The sequence below is a fragment of the Dermochelys coriacea genome, chromosome 14 (genome assembly GCF_009764565.3).
Source record: "Dermochelys coriacea isolate rDerCor1 chromosome 14, rDerCor1.pri.v4, whole genome shotgun sequence".
NCBI classification, from domain to species: Eukaryota; Metazoa; Chordata; order Testudines; family Dermochelyidae; genus Dermochelys; species Dermochelys coriacea.
In genome coordinates, this window is record NC_050081.1 from 39,332,562 (window position 1) to 39,353,846 (window position 21,285).

The following is a 21,285-nucleotide window of genomic DNA, read 5'->3' on the forward strand; positions in this document are numbered from 1 at the left end:
ACAGTCCCTGCCGTAGACAGCTTCCAGTCTTGGTGTAAAGATAATAGACAACAGGTGGGACTCTGAAAATGAGCAATAAAAATGTATGAAACACACAGATCCTCTGAGTCGGGGCCAGGATTCGTATCGACAGTCGAGCGATGGAGGGAACAATGAGACCCAGATCCCCACAGCCACGAGAGCCGTCACCAGGGGGTGGCAGGAAGAGGCAGAGGGCGGGAGCTGGGATTCTGCAGGGTTTGCTCCTCAGAGCTGGACACAGGCTGGGAGCTGGGAACTGGCTGCACTGTGGGGAGACGGGAAATAACTGACGAGTGTCGGAAGGATTTGTCCTGCGTGTCAGACACCCCCCGGGGAGGGAGGGGGTGCCCGCGATTGCTGAGAGCCTGAGCTGTGTAGGGAAGTGGTGGAGAAGCCCCCAGGCTGGGCCTGGAGCCGGGCCAGGCCCCATGGCTGAGGGCCGAGGGGGAAGAGCAGCCCCCTAGTCCAGCTGGTCTCCACACCCGCTCCACTGCTACTGGGTGGGGAAAGCAGACACTGAACCAGACACCCCTGGCCCCAGCACCCCCTGCCCCAGCATGGGTGTCTCCAGGGGCTTCACAGCCTTTCTCTGGAGACGACGGGTGTAAATGGGGCTCCCATGGGGGCAGAGACCTGGTTGGGATCCCTGGTGTTTTTTCTGCTCCGGGCGCCCCATCGGCACCATGAGTTCACAGCCCCGAAGGTGTCGCCCCATGGCTGAGTTATTGATGCCTCCCCCGGTCTTCCTGGCTCAGCGCACCCCACTGCACTGGCTTGGGGGGGTCTCCTGCTCGGGACATGCCCAGGGCTGCCCAGCCGCCTGCAGCCCAGCAGGGTTCTGCACAGACAGACTCTCTGCCCACGGTCCAGGTACCGCACCCAGGGACCCTAGCACCCACCCAGCCACCCTTGGCACCTCTTCAGCACCCTTCCCAGCCCTCCACAGAGCTGGGAGCTCGGGGTGAGTGGGGGCCAGGAGGTTCCAGGGGATTGTGGTGATGGGGGGACAGGCAGCCAGGCGCCCTGTCCCCGCTCACGGCTTGGTTGGCCGGTGGGGGAGGAGGAGACAATGGCTGGGGCACGTCTACACTCCCCTGGCTGCGCCCTAGTGTAGACGCTGCCTACAGGGAGGGAAGGGGTGTTTCAGTCAATGGCAGAGCGAGGGCTCTCGGGGTGCCCAGGACTGTGGGGTGAGAGATTGTTTCCCCCTACCCGCCCCAAACACTGGCTCCCCCTCCTGGACCCCCTGCAAAGCAGGGCCCACAGCCCCCTCAAGCCAGCCCTGTCTCTCTCCCCTGGGGGGCGGGTTCCACCAGCTGTTCCCCGGGCAACGTGGCTGGGCTCTGGGACACCCACTCCTGAGCCGGGGCAGCGGGCGACGGGGAGACCCGGGGGCCAGGCGGGGCGCAGACCCTGCACAAAGGGCCCCATCTCCGCCTGCCCCCGGCCCCAGATCTGCCCCGAGCGCACTAGCAGGGGCCGCAGCCCCGGGTGTGCGATGCGGTGTAGACGGGCCCTGCCTGCGTCGCTCCCCTCCCGGCAGCGGGGGCGGGTCCATGGGCTGCTCCCCCCCGCCCCATCCCGGGGGCCGCTCTCCCCGCCCCCCCGCCCGGGGGTTGCGCTTCCTGGGTCAGCGCCGCGGCTGCATCCGCGCCCGGCCCCGCTGCTGCGCCCGGCCCGGGCGGGGGGAGCCCGGGGGCCGCGCTGGGCTGGAGCCGCCCCTGGGCCGGGCAGCGCCGAGCTCCGCCGGGGGAGCAGCTGAGCCGGGGCCGGCAGGTGCGGGGGGGGCCGGGGCGGGACCGCGGGCCGGGGCCGGGCGGGATACCGGGAGAGTGGGGCCGGTGAGGGAGTTGGGGGGCTGGAAGGGGAGGGAGGAAGCGGGGGGGCACAGACCCCATCCAGCCATGGGGCAGGAGCAGCCCCCACTAGCGTCCCTTGGGGTGTTTCTGCCCCGACTGGAGGCAGCGCCTGACCGTGTGTGTCTGACTAAGATCTGAACATCCCACGGGCCCCCCCACTGCCCTGGGTGTCTGTAGTGGGGACAATGGTACCCCCGGGGGTGGTATCCCCCTCCCTGCCCCCCTAGGTAACCCCCACTGGCCCATCTCGCCCCCTCCCTGCATCCCTGGTCTGCCCCACGGGCCCATCTCCCCCGGTATCCTGCCCCTCCCTGTGCCCCAGGTCAGACCAGGTGCCCCGGGCCGGAACAGGCCAGGGCTGGGTTCAAGTCATGGGACGTTCCCTGTAGCAGATATTCTCCTGCCGCGCGTCACACGCCCTGATCTCGCCTGTCCCCGTCCCCCGAGCAGGATTTCTGATCCCTGGGCCGGACGCGCCCTCCCGGATGGAGCGAGGGGCAGAGCTGTGGGTCCCAGGCCCCCGGGGTGCTGAGGAGACCCCGAGAGACGCCCGCACAGGTGAGGAATCGCTTATATGGGCTCGGAAATTCACCCCTGGCTTCCTGGAGCCTTTAAATCTTGGGCAGTAACAGCAGGGGATTTACAGGCCTTCCAGGTGCTGCCCCAGCCCTCTGCCTTTTTCCCAACCCCATTTTGTGTGTAAACGTTTTTCTCTGCCCTACTCCCGTGTGAGAGACCCACACAACACACCAAGGCAGCAGGGGCCGCAGTGACGGTGCTGCCGGGGACAGCGGTTAGTAAATGTGGTTCCTTCACTGATCCGTCAGCGACTCTCGCCCGGGTGGTTCCCCTGCAGCCAGCACGGGTAGGGAGGGGATTTCAGGATGTGGGGAGTAAATGCGGCTGGGGTGTTAATTCTTCTATATTGAGGGCAAAGCATCTAATCAGATTAGATTAAACCCCAGGCTGCCGTCCCGCTCCACACGCACGGTTACAGAGGTGTGTTTACGTACATAGTACGAGGCAGTGGGGACACGGACCCACACACAGTGTCTCAGGTGGTGAGTGTGCGCACACACAAAATCTCAATATCTACCACCTTTGTTGGCTCTTTTGACCTGGGTTACCAGCTCCGATGCCTCCTTTCCCATTTCTGTGCCTCGGTTTCCCTGTTGTTAGGTAGATCATGCACCTTGAACCATCTTTGCAAAGTGCTTTGCGACCTCCAGATGGGCAGCTGCTACGGAGGCCCAGAGCAGGAATATAATCACTGCAAAGGCCTCCTGTCCTCCCCAGGGCTCCGCCCAGATTTTGACCTCATTATGTTCTTTGCTTTTTTCATTTTGTACCTTACAAAGAATAATAACGATATGTGTGACGAGCATCTAGCCTGGACTGAGGTCAGGAGCCCATTGTGCTCGGAGCTGGACATACAGCTAGCGAGAGGCAGTCCTTGCCCCGCGGACCTGGCAGCGTGAAAGGCCAGCGAGAGGAGGGGTGTGGGGGCAAAGACAAGCCCAGGGAGATGACGTAGCAGCCGGCGATGCAGCCGGGAATAGAGCCCGGGACTCCAAAGGTGGAGGAGTGACTTGTTGTGGTGTTTAAGTACCTGGGAGGGGGGGAAAGTAGCAGCTACTAAAGGGATCTTTGTCCGGGTCCCTTCTGGCCGTAAGCTCTGTGAGTCTGACCCACCAGACCGCACTGCCCCTCAGCACCCATCACATCGGTAATTCCCCTGGGGTGACGCGTGGGGGTCCTGCTGACACTGACTAGTCACCCAGCGTCTCTGGCGGGCTGTGCCCGGTACCCGGCAGCGCGGTCGCTTTCATGGATTGCTCCCACGCCCGCCCAGCCGACGTCCTGGGACTTGCAGGGTCGTTTCTAAGTTCATTTCTAAAGCGCTGACATCTGCGCGAGAAGCTGAACCTGGGACTCCCTGCAATGCTCCCGTCAGGGGTGTGGGGAACCTGGCGGCCACTTGCTGTGGCAAAGGAGACAGGACCAGTCTCGGCCCCAGACCCTGCACTATCTGTCCATCCACCCCGGATCCTAGTGTATCCAGGCTACCCCCTGCCCTGCACTGGGAGTAGCCCCAAGTGCTCCCACCGTTGGTGCTCAGAGCCCCTGCAGCGCTGCCAGAGTGAAATCCACCTGACTCTTGTCAGTGTCACAGCAGCCCTGAAAATGTCCAGTGTCTTCTCAATTTCCTGCTGGCGGGGGATCTCTGAGCAGCACCAGAGCTGCCTGTCTCCAGACTCAGGAAGGCAGTGAGGCCTCACCTGGCTCCCTACAAAATCAGCCTCCCAACAAGAAGGGCCACAAATGAGAGCTTGAATCTTGTGGGAGTTCCCGGCTTGGGGCCTCTGCTCCCACCAGGGGCGGTCACAGCAGCCAGGGGATTTTTTACACCTTGGGTTTGTTCCCCTTACCTGAGGAGTCCAGCGCAGGGAGTGACGGGTGTCTGGATTCTCTCTTTCTTCCAGCGCATGGGAACGAGGAGGAGGTGACCCAGCCAGGGGTGGTGAATGAGACGTTGCCAGGAGGATCTGGAGGGGACATTTCCTGGAGTCTGGAGCCGGGGAAAGCCTCCGAGGGACAGGAGGGGAACCCCGCGGAGGAGAGTGGGGGTGAATCTGCTCCCCTCGGGGGTGACACAATGGACCTCAGCGAAGCCACGGCCCGGCCAGGGAGACTCTACACCTGCCCGGAGTGCGGGAAAAGCTTCACGCAGAGCTCGCACTTCATCCGGCACCAGACGGTGCACACAGGGGAGCGGCCCTACCAGTGCGCAGACTGCGGGAAGAGCTACCGGCAGAACTCAGACCTGGTGACCCACCGCCGGCTCCACACGGGCGAAGAGCCCTTCCACTGCGCCGAGTGCGGCAAGCGCTTCCGGCAGAGCTCGGAGCTCATCATCCACCAGCGCAGCCACACGGCTGAAGCCCCCTACCCGTGCCCCGAGTGTGGCAAGCGCTTCCGGCGCAGCTCGCACCGCCTAGCCCACCAGCGCACCCACACCGCCGAGCGCCCCTGCAAGTGCCCCGACTGCGGCAAGGGCTTCCGCACCAACTCGGACGTGGCGCAGCACCGGCGCACCCACACGGGCGAACGCCCCCACCAGTGCCCGGACTGCGGCGAGCGCTTCAGCGTGCGGTCCACGCTGGTGAACCACCGGCGGGTGCACACGGCCGAGCGGCCCTTCGCCTGCGCCGAGTGCGGCAAGCGCTTCACCCAGAGCTCCACCCTCAACCGGCACCGGCGCATCCATGTGGGCGAGCGGCCCTACCGCTGCCTGGAGTGCGGCAAGAGCTTCAACCGCAGCTCCAACCTGCTCACCCATCAGGTGCTGCACACGGGCGAGCGCCCCTTCCGCTGCCCCCGCTGCCCCAAGAGCTTCAACCAGCGCGCCAACCTGCTGACCCACCAGCGCACCCACACGGGCGAGCGTCCCCACCAGTGCCCCGGCTGTGGCAAGCGCTTCACCCAGAGAGCCAACCTGCTGGTGCACCAGCGGCTGCACGCGGGGGACTGACCCCCTGGCTGGCCCTCCAGGGCACTCTAGCCAGCCGCCTGGCTCGCTGGCATCGGGTGTGGCCGATCGGTGACTCCTCCGGCTCGGCAGCCCCCGGCAGTCCCGATCAGCGCTTCCATCCTGCCAGTCCGGCATAGGGGGACGGAGTGAATGGACCAAAGGGGTTAACGTAGCCCAGACGCTGTCCACCGTTACACAGTGTTAAATGAGGGCCGGGGTCGGGGTGCAGAGTCCTCTGCCCGCTCAGTGCCAGGGCAAACCCTGTAGCCTGGGAACCTTTTCTTAATGACGCAGCACAAAAGTCCAAGCCGGTAAAGCCTTTGCAGTGTGAAGTACGAAGCCAGCCAGGCTTTCCTTGTCACAGCGTCCCTGGTCCCGTTCCCATCCGCTGGGGGGAGGAAACTCCCTTTGTCTGAGCCTCTCCTGGATGCATCAGAGCTGGCCGTGACAGGACAGGAGAAGGGAGCTGAGACGGGCTGGAGCCAGTCGTCCGATCCTGTTCAGCCCAGGTGTTGTCTGGGCTTTGGCTGGAGCTGGGGGAGGTGGCCGTGTCCTCTGGGTCCCACTTTCTGGCCTGGGCTGGGTCGACATTTCTCAAGATCAAGATCCCAGGAGACGGGGGTGGCAGCCAGGGTGGGGAAACTCGCTCCAGTAGACCCATCTGGTTGTTTTGTTTTTCCCCCCAAAGTCTCTTTCTTTGAGGCCCCACAAAGGGGGTGGTGGGCAGCCCAGCCCAGCCCGTCATCATTATGTTCACCAATTAAATTTATTTCCATACGGACAAACTTAGTGTAAGTTACTTCGTTCCCCTGTTTTCGTATCTATTAAGTTCAAACCTTAACACACACAGTCCCAGTGCCGTATCAATCGTCCTTTTCGGTTGAACTAATTCAGGCTCAGTCTGGGTTTTGTGCACCTGTCTGTAACATCCATGATTCAGAATAACCTGACTGACTTTTCGTGATTACTTCCCAGGCAGGCTGAAGTTATAAACCCGATTGTCCCTGTAGGTTCCTGGGCTAATGACCTGACCCCCCCTCGGGGGGCTGCAGGGTCTGTGTAGCTCTGTCCCATACCCCGGTCATTCACAACAGTTACAGCGGAGCCCTGCGTATCCGATCGAACTGGGACTGGGGCCAGATCGGATCATCAGAAATCCAGCTAATCAGGAGAATGGGCGAAGAGGTTTCTATCTGTGGTTTGAAGACATGGGGTTGCTTTTAAACTAGCTGTCCCATCCCAGAAAAGCATTAAATCATCCCTCCTTTTTATCTACTTAACAGAACATACAAACCCGTAGTTCTTGCAACCAGGGTTTTGTTAATTTATTACCAGGAAAGCCGATGTGAGTTTTAAACAAGTCATATCGGTATTGATCATTTGTACACTCCTCGCTCTGTGACCCTGAACGTCATTGGGACCGCCTGCAGAGTCTGTTTAATGTCACCCAAGGCACCGTTGCTGGTTAGCTGGTTTACACATAACGTCACAAACAGAACAATTTTAAAGAAATGCAGAAATGATTATCATTACCAGGCATTAAAACATGGCCCCCTTCCTTATTTACAGCTACACAAACTGTCACTTCTTTCCTGTCCTACCTTCTCGCATGTCTCTCCAGTCCCTGCCGTCCGCCCAGTTCTTCATGTACTCCGTCCTCGTCCTTGAGATCTGCTTCTCACTGACCTAGGATCTCACTGACTGGTCAGTCCCACTAGAACAGGGACCGCAGGCCCAATCCAGACCACCAGACACGTTTTCATGGACCCTGAAATCTATTGACTTATTTCATTGTTGTTTTTTATTCTTGTCTCTGGAGTCTGGACCTCGACTCTACTTTGACCAAGAAATTTGGACTTTGGCAAAGTCCAACGACTACCACTGCTATGTAAAGATTAATTCAGCATGGATGTGTCCCTGAATTCCCCAGTCCTCACCCTACGCGGGGGACCAAGAACTCCCCCATGGGGGAGGCTCATGGCATGGGACACTGACTAACTGGAATGACTGTAACCCAAGAGCAGTGTGTGGCCTGGCTCAAGCTCACGGGAGTCACAGCGACTCCCGCCCAGAGGAGACAGGACGGATGTTTCAATCCCAGTTCAGGAGAGAGGTGTGACGGATCTGCAAAGCTGGGGGGTACAGCTCCCATCAGCCCCCTCCCCATTGCACGGATCCCTCCTCCTGGCTGAGCAGGGGCTGCCTGTCCCATCAGCTCCCACTCCCAATCGCACTCCAAGCCAGGTCAGGGGAAGGGGCTGAGCCGGGAGGGGGCCGGGAGCCGCGTAGCAGCTAGAGAGAAGCCCAGGAATGGTGCTAGAGCCATGCGTGGAACAGGCTGTAAATGCCAGACGTCCCAGTGCTTTACCTGGCTGATTTCAAACGCAGCTGTGTGAGTGTCCCAGTTCTGGGCCCATTTCCCTCTGCTGTGGCTGGGGAGGCTCTGAGCATGCAGAGGCACCAGGTGGGCTGGCTGCAGACTCAGGAAGGTGGTGCTGGGATCCCCATTTGGATTCTGCTTCCCACCCAGCCAGTCTGGGAGCTTTAACACGTTGAATCCTGCAGGTGACGGGCCGGCGAGCAAGAGCAAGGAGGGGCATCCCCAGAAGGAGGATTGGGAGCGAGCAGAACCGTGTGGGATGGTGCCGGGACAATCCCAAGGGAATGAGTCTGGGAGCCCCGAGGGTCAGTGCAACGCAGACAGGCTGTGCTGGTGCCAGGACTGTGGGAGGAGCTTCCATCAGAGCACCCACCTTCTCAGACACCAGGTCGTCGGTACGGGGGAGAGAACCCACAAATCCCCCGACTGCGGGAAAGGCTTTGCCCTGGGCTCAGCTGTGACCAGGCATCAGCACGTCCACACAGGGGAGCGTCCCACGTGTGCCCTGAGTGCAGGAAAGGCTTTGCTCACAGCTCCGACCTCATCCGGCACCAGAGCCTGCCCATAGAGGAGAAACCCTACAAGTGCCCAGCCTGCGGGAAGGGGTTCCGGGTGAGCTCCCACCTCGTCACCCACCAGCGCGTCCACATGGGCAAACGCCCTACTGCTGTCCCGAGTGTGCGAAGGGCTTCAGCCACAGCGCCCAGCGGGTCAATCCCCACCAGACCCATACGGGCGAGCGTCCTGACAGCGGGAGGGCCTCTGGGGCCAGCTCCACCCTCATCACCCACCAACGCACCCACACAGCCGAGTGCCCCTCCCAGTGCCCAGTCTGCCGGAAAAGCTTTGGCCAGGTTTTGGGGCTCAGCTGGCACCAGAGGATCCACAATGGGCAGTGCCCCTACAAATGCCCCAAAAGCGCCGGGGAGTCCGAGCATGGTGCCCTTAGGTGATTGCTGACCCCCTGGCTACCCAGCCCCCCAAAGGGCTCCCCCTCACCACTTGGGCCCCTCCAGCAGCCTGGGAGGGAGGGGGAGGGGAGGGAAAGCCCCGACCAGTCCCTCCTCCACACTGGCTGCAGGGGGTGCCAGCGGGGAGGTGAAGTGGCTCCAAATAGACATTTCTTCTGCTCTCAGGACCCAGCTGATTTCCAGCGGTCGGACAGAGCCTGGAAGTTGCTATCCCAACCCTGGTTCTGTCCAGAGAGACTTTACCAGCCCGGTGTGCCAGGGCACGGCTGATTCCCTGGGAAGCAGTGGGGGTCAATCCCTGAGCTGCTGAGGCTGGGGTGTCCGGCAGAGCCACCCGGTGCCCAGAGCCCTGGATTTGGCAGGCGTGAATCGGCCGCAGCCCCAGTGGGGTCGGTGGGGCTGGGTCCCCGGCTGGCGTGAATCGGCCGCAGCCCCAGTGGGGTCGGTGGGGCCGGGTCCCCGGCTGGCATGAATCGGCTGCACCCCCTTGGGGTCTGGGTGGATTCACACTGGCTGGGGATCTGGCCCCTCTGTCTATCAGCCCCGCCGGTTGACCGATCTCTGCAGGCCCAAGCCAGCTGGGCGTGTAAATGCTGGTTAGCGGGGACAATCTGGCTGGTGTGACAGTGGCTCACCAGCATCTTGGCTGCTCCGGGACAGGCTGGCTCCGTACGTTCACAGCTGTGACTTTACGCAGTTTCTCTCCTTTGGTTAAGCTAGCGTGAGCCCATGGTAAATGAAAAGCTGGGGGGGAGAAGGGTGCAGATGGCCGGGGCGTCTGACAGGCCCATTGGAAGGGAGCCGAGGTCGCACTGGGGTCTCCAGGGGTGGGTCTCTGATTGGGCGCGTCGTGTCATTCACTCATTACACAAGAGTAACCTGGGCCCCAAACCCCCGTGTTTGTTAACGACACGGACACGCGGCCCTGGCTGGGTTCTGGCAGCTTCCAACGCGCAGAGCACGGTGAGCGCTTCGGGAGGCTCACGGGCTGGTTAAAGGGAAGCTGCCCTATTCCAGGTGGCACGACATAGACTCATCAGATCTCCGCCGTCAAGGGCCTCTGCTAATTGCCATTGTGTTACCATAGCGTCTTAGGGACCAGGGCCCCCGGTGCCAGCGGCTGGCCCTACCCGTGGAAGAGACAGTCCTGTCCCGAGGAGCTTACACTCTAAACAGGCAAAGCACAAGTTCTCCCCATTTGCAAGTAGGGAGATGAGGCACGGAGAGATTGAGTAACTTGCCCAAGGTCAGCCAGCAGCTCAGTGGCAGAGTCAGGAATAGGACCCAGGCATCCTGAGATATAGCCCAGTGTTTTCCCCATGCTACCCTTCTTTCTACCTCCAGCACATGGTCACTCCCCTAGGACCAGCTCTGCGTTTCTTTCTCTAGCGTCTGGGTTAATTGGCCCATAGTGTCAGTTAGTAAAACGGGCAGCCGGGTTTTCTCTTGTTCAGGAAGGAAGGACGGGGCGCAGGGAAGGGCCTGGGGCGGGGTTGAAATGCAGCATCCGGAACTGGGCCCTGGCACTCAGGGCTGGGGCTGTTTGGGGTTTTCCTGCTCCGAACCAGGAGGACTAAAGTGGCTTTGCGTTTCCCAGTCACCCTGAGTCCTTTGTCCGAGAGAACAGGAGTGTAAACGGGGCGATGGGCCCCCCAGGAAATGCTCTTGAGGGGTTTATCGGTGACACCGTATAACCTGCTGGTTCTGCTCTGTGACCCGCGTAGGCCTGGAAGGTTTCGCCCTAAGGCTGACTTACGGATCCCTCCCCCGGGAGCTCCCTGCATAACAGGCCCCGCTACACGGGCTGGGGAGTTCTCCTGCCTGATCCACACGTAGGCCAGGCCCATGGCCCAGCCGGGCCTTGTGCAGCCCCCGCTGGGCTCCCCTGTGGCCTCTCTGCTCCCCCACACCCCTGCTGATCCAGGGGTGTGGCTGGGCCGGAGCAGGGGTCCGATACGGGTGTAAACGCCTCTGTCTCTCCAAGGGACGTTCCCGGCCCCCGTTCCCAGCGTGTCTGAGCCTCGCAGGCTCTGGGGCAGGGATACTCGGACTGCAGCTCGCACGCCCCGAGGGCCTGCTTACCGCGTCTCCTGCGGCTCTTTGCAGCACCCGGTATTAAAACGCCCCGTGATTGAATTATTAACCCGGCTCGGTTATTAACCCGCCAGCCGGCTTTTCCTGTGTTCTTAACCAGTGACCTTATCAACTTGCAAGTTGTTAACATGTTTCTTGTGAGAATCACCCCCCCCCATAGCTCCCCTGTGACCCTGCTTAACTAGGGAGAGACTCGAGGGAATGAAACAAGGAGTTCACACGCCGGCGGCTCTTTGGGGTCATGCGGGTCGCTCTGAGGTCCCAGTGTCTAATACATGAATCCTGGCCCCCCTGCGCGGCAGGGTGGGGTGTCACCCCAGGGCCCGGCCCAAGCTCTCCCAGGCCCCGCGGGGCGAGCTGGAAATTGCAGGTGGGTCTCCCAGGCGAGCGCCCCAAAGCCGGGGTATCTGGGTGCCCCGTCCAGCCCCACGTTGCCCCCCAGGCAGGCAGCCTGGAGCAGGGGAGCTGAGCGGGTGGGGTTGCAGGACTGGGGGGCCCAGCATGGGATCGGGGAGCAGCCAGAGCTGCGCGGGCGATTTGCTTGGCCCTGGTCCTGCTGGTTCCCCCCCAGACACGGTCTGTGATTCCGGGAGTCTCCAGGCCCCTCCGGGAGGGTGGGAACCGCCCGGGAGAGGCGGGTCCGGGGGCGGGTCCATGCCCCCCCATCCCGGGGGCCGCTCTCCCCGCCCCCCCGCCCGGGGGTTGCGCTTCCTGGGTCAGCGCCGCGGCTGCATCCGCGCCCGGCCCCGCTGCTGCGCCCGGCCCGGGCGGGGGGAGCCCGGGGGCCGCGCTGGGCTGGAGCCGCCCCTGGGCCGGGCAGCGCCGAGCTCCGCCGGGGGAGCAGCTGAGCCGGGGCCGGCAGGTGCGGGGGGCGCGTGGAGAGGGGGGGCTGGAAGGGGGCGGGCAGGAGGCGATGGGGGGCAGTGTGGGGGGGGAACAGACCCCCATCCAGCCCTGGGGCAGGAGCAGCCCCCACCGGCTGATGGGCACCGGGCAGGGGGGGTGACTAAGATCTGAACATCCCACAGCTCCCCCCGGCCCTCCCACAGCCCCCCCACCCTGGGTGTCTGTAGCGGGGACAGCGAGACCCCAGGGGCTGTGGTACCCCCCGGGGTGGTATCCTCCTCCCTGCCCCCCGGGTCAGCCCCACGGGCCCATCCCACCCGGTATCCTGCCCCCTCCCTGCCCCCCGGGTCAGCCCCACGGGCCCATCCCACCCGGTATCCTGCCCCCTCCCTGCCCCCTGGGTCAGCCCCACGGGCCCATCCCGTCCGGTATCCTGCCCACTCCCCATGCCCCGGGTCAGACCGGTTGAGCTCTGTATCTCTCCACCCCACTCCCTGCGCCCTGGACCAGTCCGAAAAGGGGCTCCGTTAGAATCACGGACCCTTCCATGTAACAAACATGGGGCTACGTCCCCAGCCTGATCTCGCCTGTTCCCATCCCTCGAGCAGGATTTCTCATCCCTTGGCCGGACGTGCCCTCCCAGATGGAGCGAGGGGCAGAGCCGTGGGTCCCAGGTCCCCGGGGTGATGAGGAGACCCCGAGAGACACCCGCACAGGTGAGGAATTGCTTAAACCGAGTCGGAAACCAGGGCAAACCCTACAACATGGGGTATCGTTATTACTATTTGCATTAGCAGAGCTCGTGGGCCAGGATCCCACTGTGCTGGGTGCTGTACGACCCCCCAGAGGCTGCCCCGCCCTGCAGAGCTCCCAGACTGACTAGGCTGGACGGACACAGGGCGGGAGGGGAAACGGGCCCAGAGAGGAGACGTGACTTGCGCAGGGTCACCCGGCAGCAGGGCCGGGAACAGAGCCCAGAGTCCCGAACCAGAGGACAGCTGCTGGCTCACGCCGCCTGTTCTCAGAGACCCCCGCCCTACGGCTCGGGTGCCCTGATGCTTGGGGTTTGCTCGTGTGCTCGCTTTGGCTGTGCCGTTATTAAATTCACTTCAAAGGCACCAGGAGGCAGCGTGGCCTAGTGGATACAGCTCTGGCCTGCGAGTCAGGAGAGCTGGGTTGGGCACTGTCCTGCAGGGTGACCTCGAGCCAGTCGCTTTCCCTCCCCGTGCCTCAATTTCCCCATTGTACAGATGGGGATAATGACCATGACCTGCCTTATAGCTATGGATTATTTTCTTTCTTAAAATCTGTGACAATTTAAGCCGGTGGGGGCCTCAGGGAGCTCCTGCAGCCAGGATGCTGCCTGGAAATGTGATGGCCACATGCTGCAGGAAGGGAGACGTCTGTCTAGTCCCATCCCTAGCTCCTCCCCCATCCATCCGTCATCCCTAGATCCTAGTGTGTTTCTCTGTCTGTTTGTCCCCCTGGTGAATAGCTACAAGTTCAGAGCCTCCCAGCAGGGACAGAGTGAAACTGACCCGCAGCCCTGAAACTGACCAGATTCTTGCCAATTTCCCTTTGCTTCCGCTGCTGGGGAAGTTCTGGGGAGCAGCAGCCCAGACACCAGCGCTCCTTGTCTGCAGACTCAGGAAGGCAGCACAGCAGCTGTGAATCATCTCCCCAGCCAGACGGTGCATTGATTTGAAATGAGCGCTGAACCCGCAGGGGCTCCCGACTCGGGTCTCTCGCTGAGGGACAGATTCCCAGCCACAGGGGAATGTTCTTTGGTTTGCCACCCCTTTTCCAAGTCGAGACTGACCCGTGTCTGGATTCTCTCCCAGCAGCCGAGGGGCTGATGAGTGAGACCGAGGAGAATCCTGAACAGGACGGTCTGGAGCCAGCAGAACTGTACGGGACGTTACCAGGAAGTTCCCAGAGTCCTCAGTGGGGAGCGGCCTGCGAGCGTCAGGAGGACAATGCTGCGGCGGAGAGACCGGGTGAGTCCGCGCCGTATGGGGTGTATTTAATGGGCCCCCACAGGACTGTGGCCCAGCCCAGAGCCTCCCTGGGAGACAGACTCTTCACCTGCCCCGAGTGCGGGAAGGGCTTCGGCCAGAGCGCGCACCTCATCCGGCACCAGACCGTGCACACAGGGGAGCGGCCCTACAAGTGCCCCGAGTGCGGGAAGGGCTTCAGCCAGAGCTCGGACCTGACCACGCACCGGCGTGTCCACACAGGCGAGGAGCCCTACGTCTGCCCCGAGTGCGGCAAGCGCTTCGCCCAGAGCTCCAACCTGATCCGGCACCAGCGCACCCACACGGCCGAGACCCCCTACCGCTGTCCCGACTGCGGCAAGCGCTTCCGCCGAACATCCCACCTGGTCATGCACCAGCGCACCCACACCGGGGAGCGGCCCTACCGCTGCCCCGACTGCGGCAAGCGCTTCAGCCACAGCTCCCACCTGCACCGGCACCAGCGCATCCACACGGGCGAGCGCCCCTACAAGTGCCCCGACTGCGGGAAGAGCTTCGGCGTCAAGTCCACCCTGGTGACGCACCGCCGGGTGCACACAGCCGAGCGGCCCTTCACCTGCGCCGACTGCGGCCGGGCCTTCGCCCAGAGCTCCACCCTCAACCGGCACCGGCGCACGCATGCAGCCGAGCGGCCCTACCGCTGCCCCGACTGCGGCAAGAGCTTCATCCAGAGCTCCAACTTGGTCACCCACCTGATTCTGCACACGGGCGAGCGCCCCTTCCACTGCCCCCGCTGCCAGAAAACCTTCAGCCAGAGCTCCAACCTCAGCCGTCACCAGAGGACCCACGTGGGGCTCAGAGCCCGCCCGTGCCCCGAGTGCGGGGAGAGCGTCCAGCGCGGCACCGGCCTGTCCGCCCACCAGAGACGCCACACGGGCCAGGAGACCCCCTCACCGCCCTGCTAGGGCCGGCTGATCCCCCTGGTACCCGCCCACCAAAGACGCCACACGGGGCAGGAGACCCCCTCACCCCCCTGCTAGGGCCGGCTGGTCCCCCTGGTACCCGTCCACCAGAGACACCACACGGGAGAGGAGACCCCCTCGCTCCCCTGCTAGGGCCGGCTGGTCCCCCTGGTACCCGACCATCAGAGACGCCACACAGGGCATGAGACCCCCTCGACCCCTGCTAGGGCCAGCTAGTCCCCCTGGTATCTGCCCACCAGAGATGCCACATGAGGCAGGAGACCCCCTCGCTGCCTTGCTAGAGCCAGCCAGAGTGAGGAGTGCGCTCCCCTATGCCCTCACACCTCTCCCAAGTATCCGGCCACCCCATCCCTGCTAGCAGCTGATCAGACCCCTCCTCTGGCTCTGCCAAGCCCAGATCAGCTCCTCCTCATGGCTGGGTCCCGGAACCTGCCACCTCCCTCTGATTCCCCAGGCATGGAAAACACGGGGGCTGCATCCTGCCCAGCTGGAGCCTTGTCCTGGGGGGTGCTGCCCTCTCCCTTTGGTGCTCCCCAGGGAGCTGGGTGCTGGGGTGGCTCACGTGTGATGGGCTGTGCCGGGGCTTGGCTGGCAGGACGGGGAGCCAGTCCCACTCGCTCTCATTTCCCTGTGTCTCCCCGAGGAGCGTGGCACTGTGCACCCTGTCGGGGTACCCGGAGCCCTTGTCAGGAGCTGCCTGGGGGACTTGGCAAGTGCTGTCACCCCCTTCCCGGCTGTATTTAACAAGCTGTATTTATGATGAGGCATTCCATTCTAGCTCAATGGATAAAAGGCCGATGACGTCATCCCGGGATGGCCGAGGCCGCCCAATCGGGCCAGGAGTCTAGCCAGGTCTCTCCTGCACATACCTTTGCCTCCTTTCACCTCTTCCTCTTCCTCAGAGAGTTCAGTGCGGGATAGACCCTGCAAGTGAGCAATAAACCATGTAGAAAAGACCAGGAGTCGCTGCGTCGGGAAGCTGCAGGGTTTCTGTCGGCTGAGGGTGAGAGTCACGGACCGGGAGTGAGAGACTGAGAGTGGTGTGTGGGGGGTGGACCATGAGTCCCGGATCCCTGCAGTGTGGGGAGGTAGGGGCAGGCAGGGAGCATGGGGGGATGGCGGTACAGGGCTGTGGGCTGCGGGGTTTCTGTTGGCTGAGGGTGAGAGTCATGGACTGAGAGCTAGCAGCTGACCCAGAGGGGATGGGGGAGACTGCAAGTCCCTCATCCCTGCAGTGGCGGGGAGGTAGGGGCAGGCAGGGAGCGTGGGAGGACGGCAGTACAGGGCTGGGGGCCGCAGGGTTTGTTTCTCAGACCCGAATGCAGATGCTGTGAATGCTCTGCATTGGGGAGGGATGGGAGGCAGCTGATGAGTGTCCGATGGAATTGTGCTGATGCCAGAGGGATGAAACAGGCGCCCCAGGATGGGAGGGGGCGTCTCCTGATTGCTGGGACCCTGAGCAGGGCTGAGGTGTGTCCCCCCTTCCCCCCAACTGGACCTGTAGCCAGGCCAAGCCTGTCACTGATGGGAGGGGAAGAAGAGAGTCCCAGCAGCCCCAGCCGGACAGGGACGGCAGAAACAGTCTGTCACCCCCACAAGCAGAGCTGGAAACTCTGGGGGGATCAAAGCCTCTGCCAGGATTGGAAAAGCTGACGCTGTCTGTGCTGCTGGTGGATGAGGGGTTAATGCAGCAGAGCCCAGTGGCTGCAGCATGTGGAGCTAGCAGTGCCCGATGTGGGGCTAGCAGTGCCGGACTGCAAAGGCTGGGGAGAGGCCCAAGACTGGCAGAGGGGTCAGCTCTGGTTCGGTGGCGTTCACAGGCAGAAGTTTGGAAATGGCAGAAGATAGTAACATGGCTCAGACCGGTGGTGTGTGGGGCTGTGCCCTGAAATGCCTGGCAAGGCGAGCCACTGGGGAAGGCTGCGTGAGGAGTGAAGGCGCGTCTGTCCTCCAGGTCACGGGCATACGGGCAAGGCCTTTAGATGCAGAGGGTCACAGGCAAAGCACATGGAGACTGGTGGAGTTCAAGGCCAGACGGGACCACTGTGATCATCTGGCTGACCCCCTGGATAGCACAGGCCAGAGACCTGCCCTACGATCAATAACAGGGCAGATCTCTGAGAAAAACAGCCAGTTGTGATTTAAACATTGTCGGGGATGGAGAATCTACCCCAGCCGTTGGTAAATTAGTTACCCTCACTGGTAAAAATCTGCACCTCACTCCCAGCCTGACTTTCTCTAGATATGAAGTATAATGTGCAGAAAAAGAAGAAACTGTCCTCTTAGTATCTGAAATCACAGAGAAACCAGCAACCTTTCAGTTAGAGTGCACAGGAACGGGACGGAGGCTAGTGCAGCGTGTAAGATATTAACACGTTAGATGTCTCTGTAGTTCAGACACACACCCCAGTTCAAGTCAGCATGAAAGTTTTCTCAAGTTTCTCTCCCACAACTAAAACAGAAGTGAGGTTTGGCAGTTAGGGGGTAGCTTTGCGATCTCACCGATAGTGTCACGTTACAAGGGAGAGATCTGAGACGACTCTCTGGCAATTCTCACTCCCCCTGCGGAGACCGGATGGCTGCAGGGGAGAGTAAGAAACCGGGCAGAGCAGAACAAGTGACCTAACGACGTTGCTAGTTCTCAGTAGCACTTCAAGTTAGGAGCTGCGTTTAAATAAGACAACGCAGAACTTCAATTTCAATTTCAATGCAAAGATCCAAGACAACGATCTGGATTTCTGGGACACGAATCTGAACTAGGAGGGAGATCAGGGTTCTGGAAGATGTGTGCTTTACAGGGCCAAAGTCTGACTTCCTTCAAAGCACAGTAATTCCCTGTGGAACCGTCGCAGTCAGCACGGCCTGTTCAATCGTCCTGTGCTTTGGTGCAAAGGGGGATGGTTTTCTCACCTTCCTTTTGGTGTCCAAAGTCTCCTGGCCTGATGGTAGGGATGGGGATTTATTATTGTATTTTTACGTAGCTAGGTTTGGCTAGTCAGACAAGCACTTTCTTTCCTCGGGTTGTGTGTATTTGGGACTTTGGACCTCTAAGGTTCCAAAACCCAGGTTCTTGTCCATAAAGGACTTTTAGTTAAAAGAGACTCCCTCTCGGGAGAGCAAAGTTCCTGACCTTTGTGTGTGTAGGAGGGCTCTTCCCGAGTCAGGAGCGAGATGCCTGGGCATTCCAGACCTCTGGGGCTTTAGATGAAGGCTGCTCTCAGGGGAAGAGAGTTGGGTCTCTTCACAGACAGATCCAGCAAACTGGGATTTTGCAACATTTTGTATATAGTTATTTTTCTATTTAGTTGTATTGAGGGGCTAGCTCGATTCCAAAAACCGATTAATTTATTGTGTCAATCATCAGCCATTGGGCAGGCCCGGATTTTGGGATAGATTCAGTTGCAAATTGTAAATTTGTCCACTTGGCAGGTCGAAGTGTCACTGCATGTTTCTTACCTATCCAGCTGGCCTGCTGGATCCAGAAATACCCACCTTTCCAGGGCGTCCGGCCTCCCTGGGAATTTCTTAGCGGCTTCAGCACTGTTGATTCAAATATACACTGACCGAGTCGTTTAAAAGTCGTTTGGCTCGACTTTCTGTTGTTACTTCCTGTGCCATTTCAGCATAGAAAGAGATCTTCTGCTGTAACGTGGTTTTCTGGGAGTTTTGCTAAATTGCAGAGTTTCATGGTTTGTTCTTTTTTCTGCTTGTTCTTAACTTTAATTTGAGGAGAGTTCATTCCATCTTTCTCTTAAGAATAAGAAGTTTTCCCCAATTTGATTGTAATTTTAAACAACTTCTAGGTTTATTATCAAAACAATCTCCATGTTCCCAGTAATTAAAATATCCTGGCTATCCCAGGCATTATCCTAAATAATTTAAAACATTAGTAAAATAAGCAAAAATTCTATTTCTAACTCATAATATTGTGTAATATCACATTTGTAATTAAAATAACAATTCCTGTATAGACCATCTCTAGATCAGTAGTATGTAAAGATACACTTCCACATTAATTCTCATACTAATACCAAAAATTATTTCTAAGCTAATAAAAAAAACTAATTATAAACAAAAATTATAACAAATTTAGTTATATGTATTCAGGCAAATTGTAGGATTTTGTTACAAAAAAGGAATTGAGAGTTGTTACCTTGAGAATTAAATTCTAATTTAAATCTGGGAACCTTGATGTGAACTTGGACATTAATTCATTTCTTGGTGTACATCTATCTCAAAGTGTTTACATTACAAGAACGGCACCAGTGTCTGGTTTAGTGTAGAGATGAGAGATCTCCCCAGCATGAAGGGAATCTGGTGTAATAGCTGTGACCTCATCTCTCCTGGACAGTGGTGCCTTGTACGGCCGAGTCTTAGCTACAAGGACTGTGTTTAATGCGACACAAGACTTACACTATGGCCTTCGTTTGTAAATTTCCATGCAACTTTTCAGAGATCGATGAACATAGTTGGTTTAAAACGAAACCTGACTGGAGCCCGTGATCGAATTACATCTTATGCCCGATTTGGTCAATGCTTTAGCCTAGGATCGTGGCTTCCGCATTGGAGCTGTCCAAGCACAAGGGAGGGGTGGGTGAGTAAATGACTCTCTCGAATACTGGAGCATGGGGTATCTGTTTGCCATCTAGTCTCACTGCTGTGTGCCTTCTTCAGACGGAAGTGATTCAATCCCTGGCTCCAGAGGGGGCTCTGGCTCAGGAAGGAGGAGGGGAAAGGCAGGTACACAGTCTTTACGACAGTGCAGGTTCAGGGAAAGGTGATTCTGCCCTTTAGCATGGTCTGGGCCTGGTTTCATGCTAGCTGGTCCATTAGACCATTGCTGTAGGGCTGCTAATTAAAGAAATATCAACACTGGGTATTCAGGGGTCAGGTTTAACCCTCTAGGCCTGACAAGGAGAAAAACCAGCTGTTAGCTGACTCTGAGGCAGGCAAGAGGAGCAGTTGTGGGGGGGAGGGGCTGGAACCCCGACACTGGTGGGCCAGGGGTGCCTGTGGGGATCAGTGCAGAGCCCCACAGAGGAGGGCTGGGGGATCCCTTACCGGGGGATGGTGCTATGGGAGCAGGGCAGGAGGTGGCCCCGGGAAAGACTCCGTGGAGAGGCCAGGGGCTGCGGGGGCACAGACAGGGCTCCCTGGCTCAGAGGGGCCTGGGAACCCAGAGCTGGGGGGAGTTGGGAACCCCAAGAGGAAAGGGTCTATGCTGGAAGGGCCAATGGAGGCTATTTCATAGACTCAGCACACGGAGCCCCGGGAAGGGGAATGTTGTGCTGAGTACTCAGCAGCAAATGCCTTATTGGGGGAACTAGCACGGGACTGAGAGCAAGGTGCCAGCAGGGCCACGCTGTGCCACAGGCCCATCTACCCCGGTATCCCGTCTCTGCTAGTGGCCAATGCCAGCTGCTCCAGGTGTAGGATGCCCCCTTGTGGACAATTGTGGAATAACCTGTTTCTAGGGATCAGTTTTTAAAAAAACCACTCGGCATTGGATGCTCTCCTTAGCCATAGGAGTGTCCAGTCCTGCTAAGCTCTTTATGTCAGCTACATCTTGTGGCAATGAGTTCCACAGGCCAATTGTGCATTGCATTGAAACAATAGCCTTTCCCTGGTGTTTTATGGCCTGCTCTCAGTGACTCTTGATAACCTAGTGCAACTACCTGGTGGTTCTGGGTTTGCCACCAGGAGTCAGTAATGAGCCCAGGATGGGTGGAACGCAGCTCCAGGCAAGCCGGAAATGACTTTGTAGTGGTGTGTTTCTGGCCCACGAACTTAGCCCAAAGGCGGGTGGGGAATAGGATCAGGTCATAACCTCAGGAGACTCGGGTTCTATTCCCAGCTCTGCCACTGGGTGAATCTGGACAAGGCATTTGCCATCTCTGTGCCTCAGTGTCCCCTGCCACAGTTACTGTCCTGTCTGTGTACATTGCCAGCTCCTTGGGGTAGAGCCTGTCTGTCCAGCGCCTGGCACTGGGGCCCTGGGCTGGGACTGGCTGGCAGGCACTATCGTAATGCACAGGATGGAGGTTTCTGCAACGTTATCTACAGACGTTATCTACAGAACCCGTCTGCTAGTTACAGACGGGAGTCTGAAGCCTGTACCCTGAAAATAAAGGCTTGTTTCATTGCCATGGCTGCTTGTTATTTAAATGCCTCAAATCCGGGGCCCAGTCCTGCAGCCCATGGGCCCAGTCGTGCAGCCCCATGGTGGTTCTCAGCCCCTCCACAGGGCTTGTCATCCACAGATCTCCAAGCTCTTTACAGAGGAGAGTATTGTCGTCTTTCTCCTACAGAGGGGAAACTGAGGCACGGAGAAGGGACAGGACGAGCCCAGCTCCCTGTGCAGTGAACATCTCTCAGAACTGTGCAAAGGCTACTTAATTTTAATCCCCTTTCCCTAGCTGGATGCCCCAGCCCCCAGCAGCTCTGCCCCCCCGAATTTCACTGACCAGCCCAGCTGGGCTGCCCTCCACACATGGTGATCGGACTGGGGGTGTCTCTGTCCCTCCTGGAGTGACGTCTTCCCTCAGCCAGTCCCTGCCAGGGGAGGGGGAGTAATACAGCTTAGTCGGTTCTCAGGTCTCTTTGGGGCTGGGGGAGGAGGGATTCTC

At 59.5% G+C, this 21,285-nt stretch overlaps 2 protein-coding genes across 2 annotated transcripts; both read left to right on the forward strand.

The window, feature by feature from the left end:
* Positions 1 to 1,562: 1,562 nt before the first annotated feature.
* LOC119842581 (zinc finger protein 70-like) lies at positions 1,563 to 6,192 on the forward strand. The gene is made up of 3 exons (XM_038370933.2): positions 1,563 to 1,797; positions 2,331 to 2,438; positions 4,364 to 6,192. Exons 1-3 carry the CDS (start codon positions 1,578 to 1,580, stop codon positions 5,410 to 5,412), a joined length of 1,377 nt encoding a protein of 458 aa, XP_038226861.2. The 5' UTR covers positions 1,563 to 1,577; the 3' UTR covers positions 5,413 to 6,192.
* Positions 6,193 to 11,496: 5,304 nt separating this feature from the next.
* LOC119842580 (zinc finger protein 664-like) lies at positions 11,497 to 18,845 on the forward strand. Its single transcript, XM_038370931.2, has 3 exons — positions 11,497 to 11,719; positions 12,312 to 12,419; positions 13,548 to 18,845. The coding sequence occupies exons 1-3, from the start codon at positions 11,512 to 11,514 to the stop codon at positions 14,639 to 14,641; spliced, it is 1,410 nt and encodes a 469-aa protein (XP_038226859.2). The 5' UTR covers positions 11,497 to 11,511; the 3' UTR covers positions 14,642 to 18,845.
* Positions 18,846 to 21,285: the final 2,440 nt, after the last annotated feature.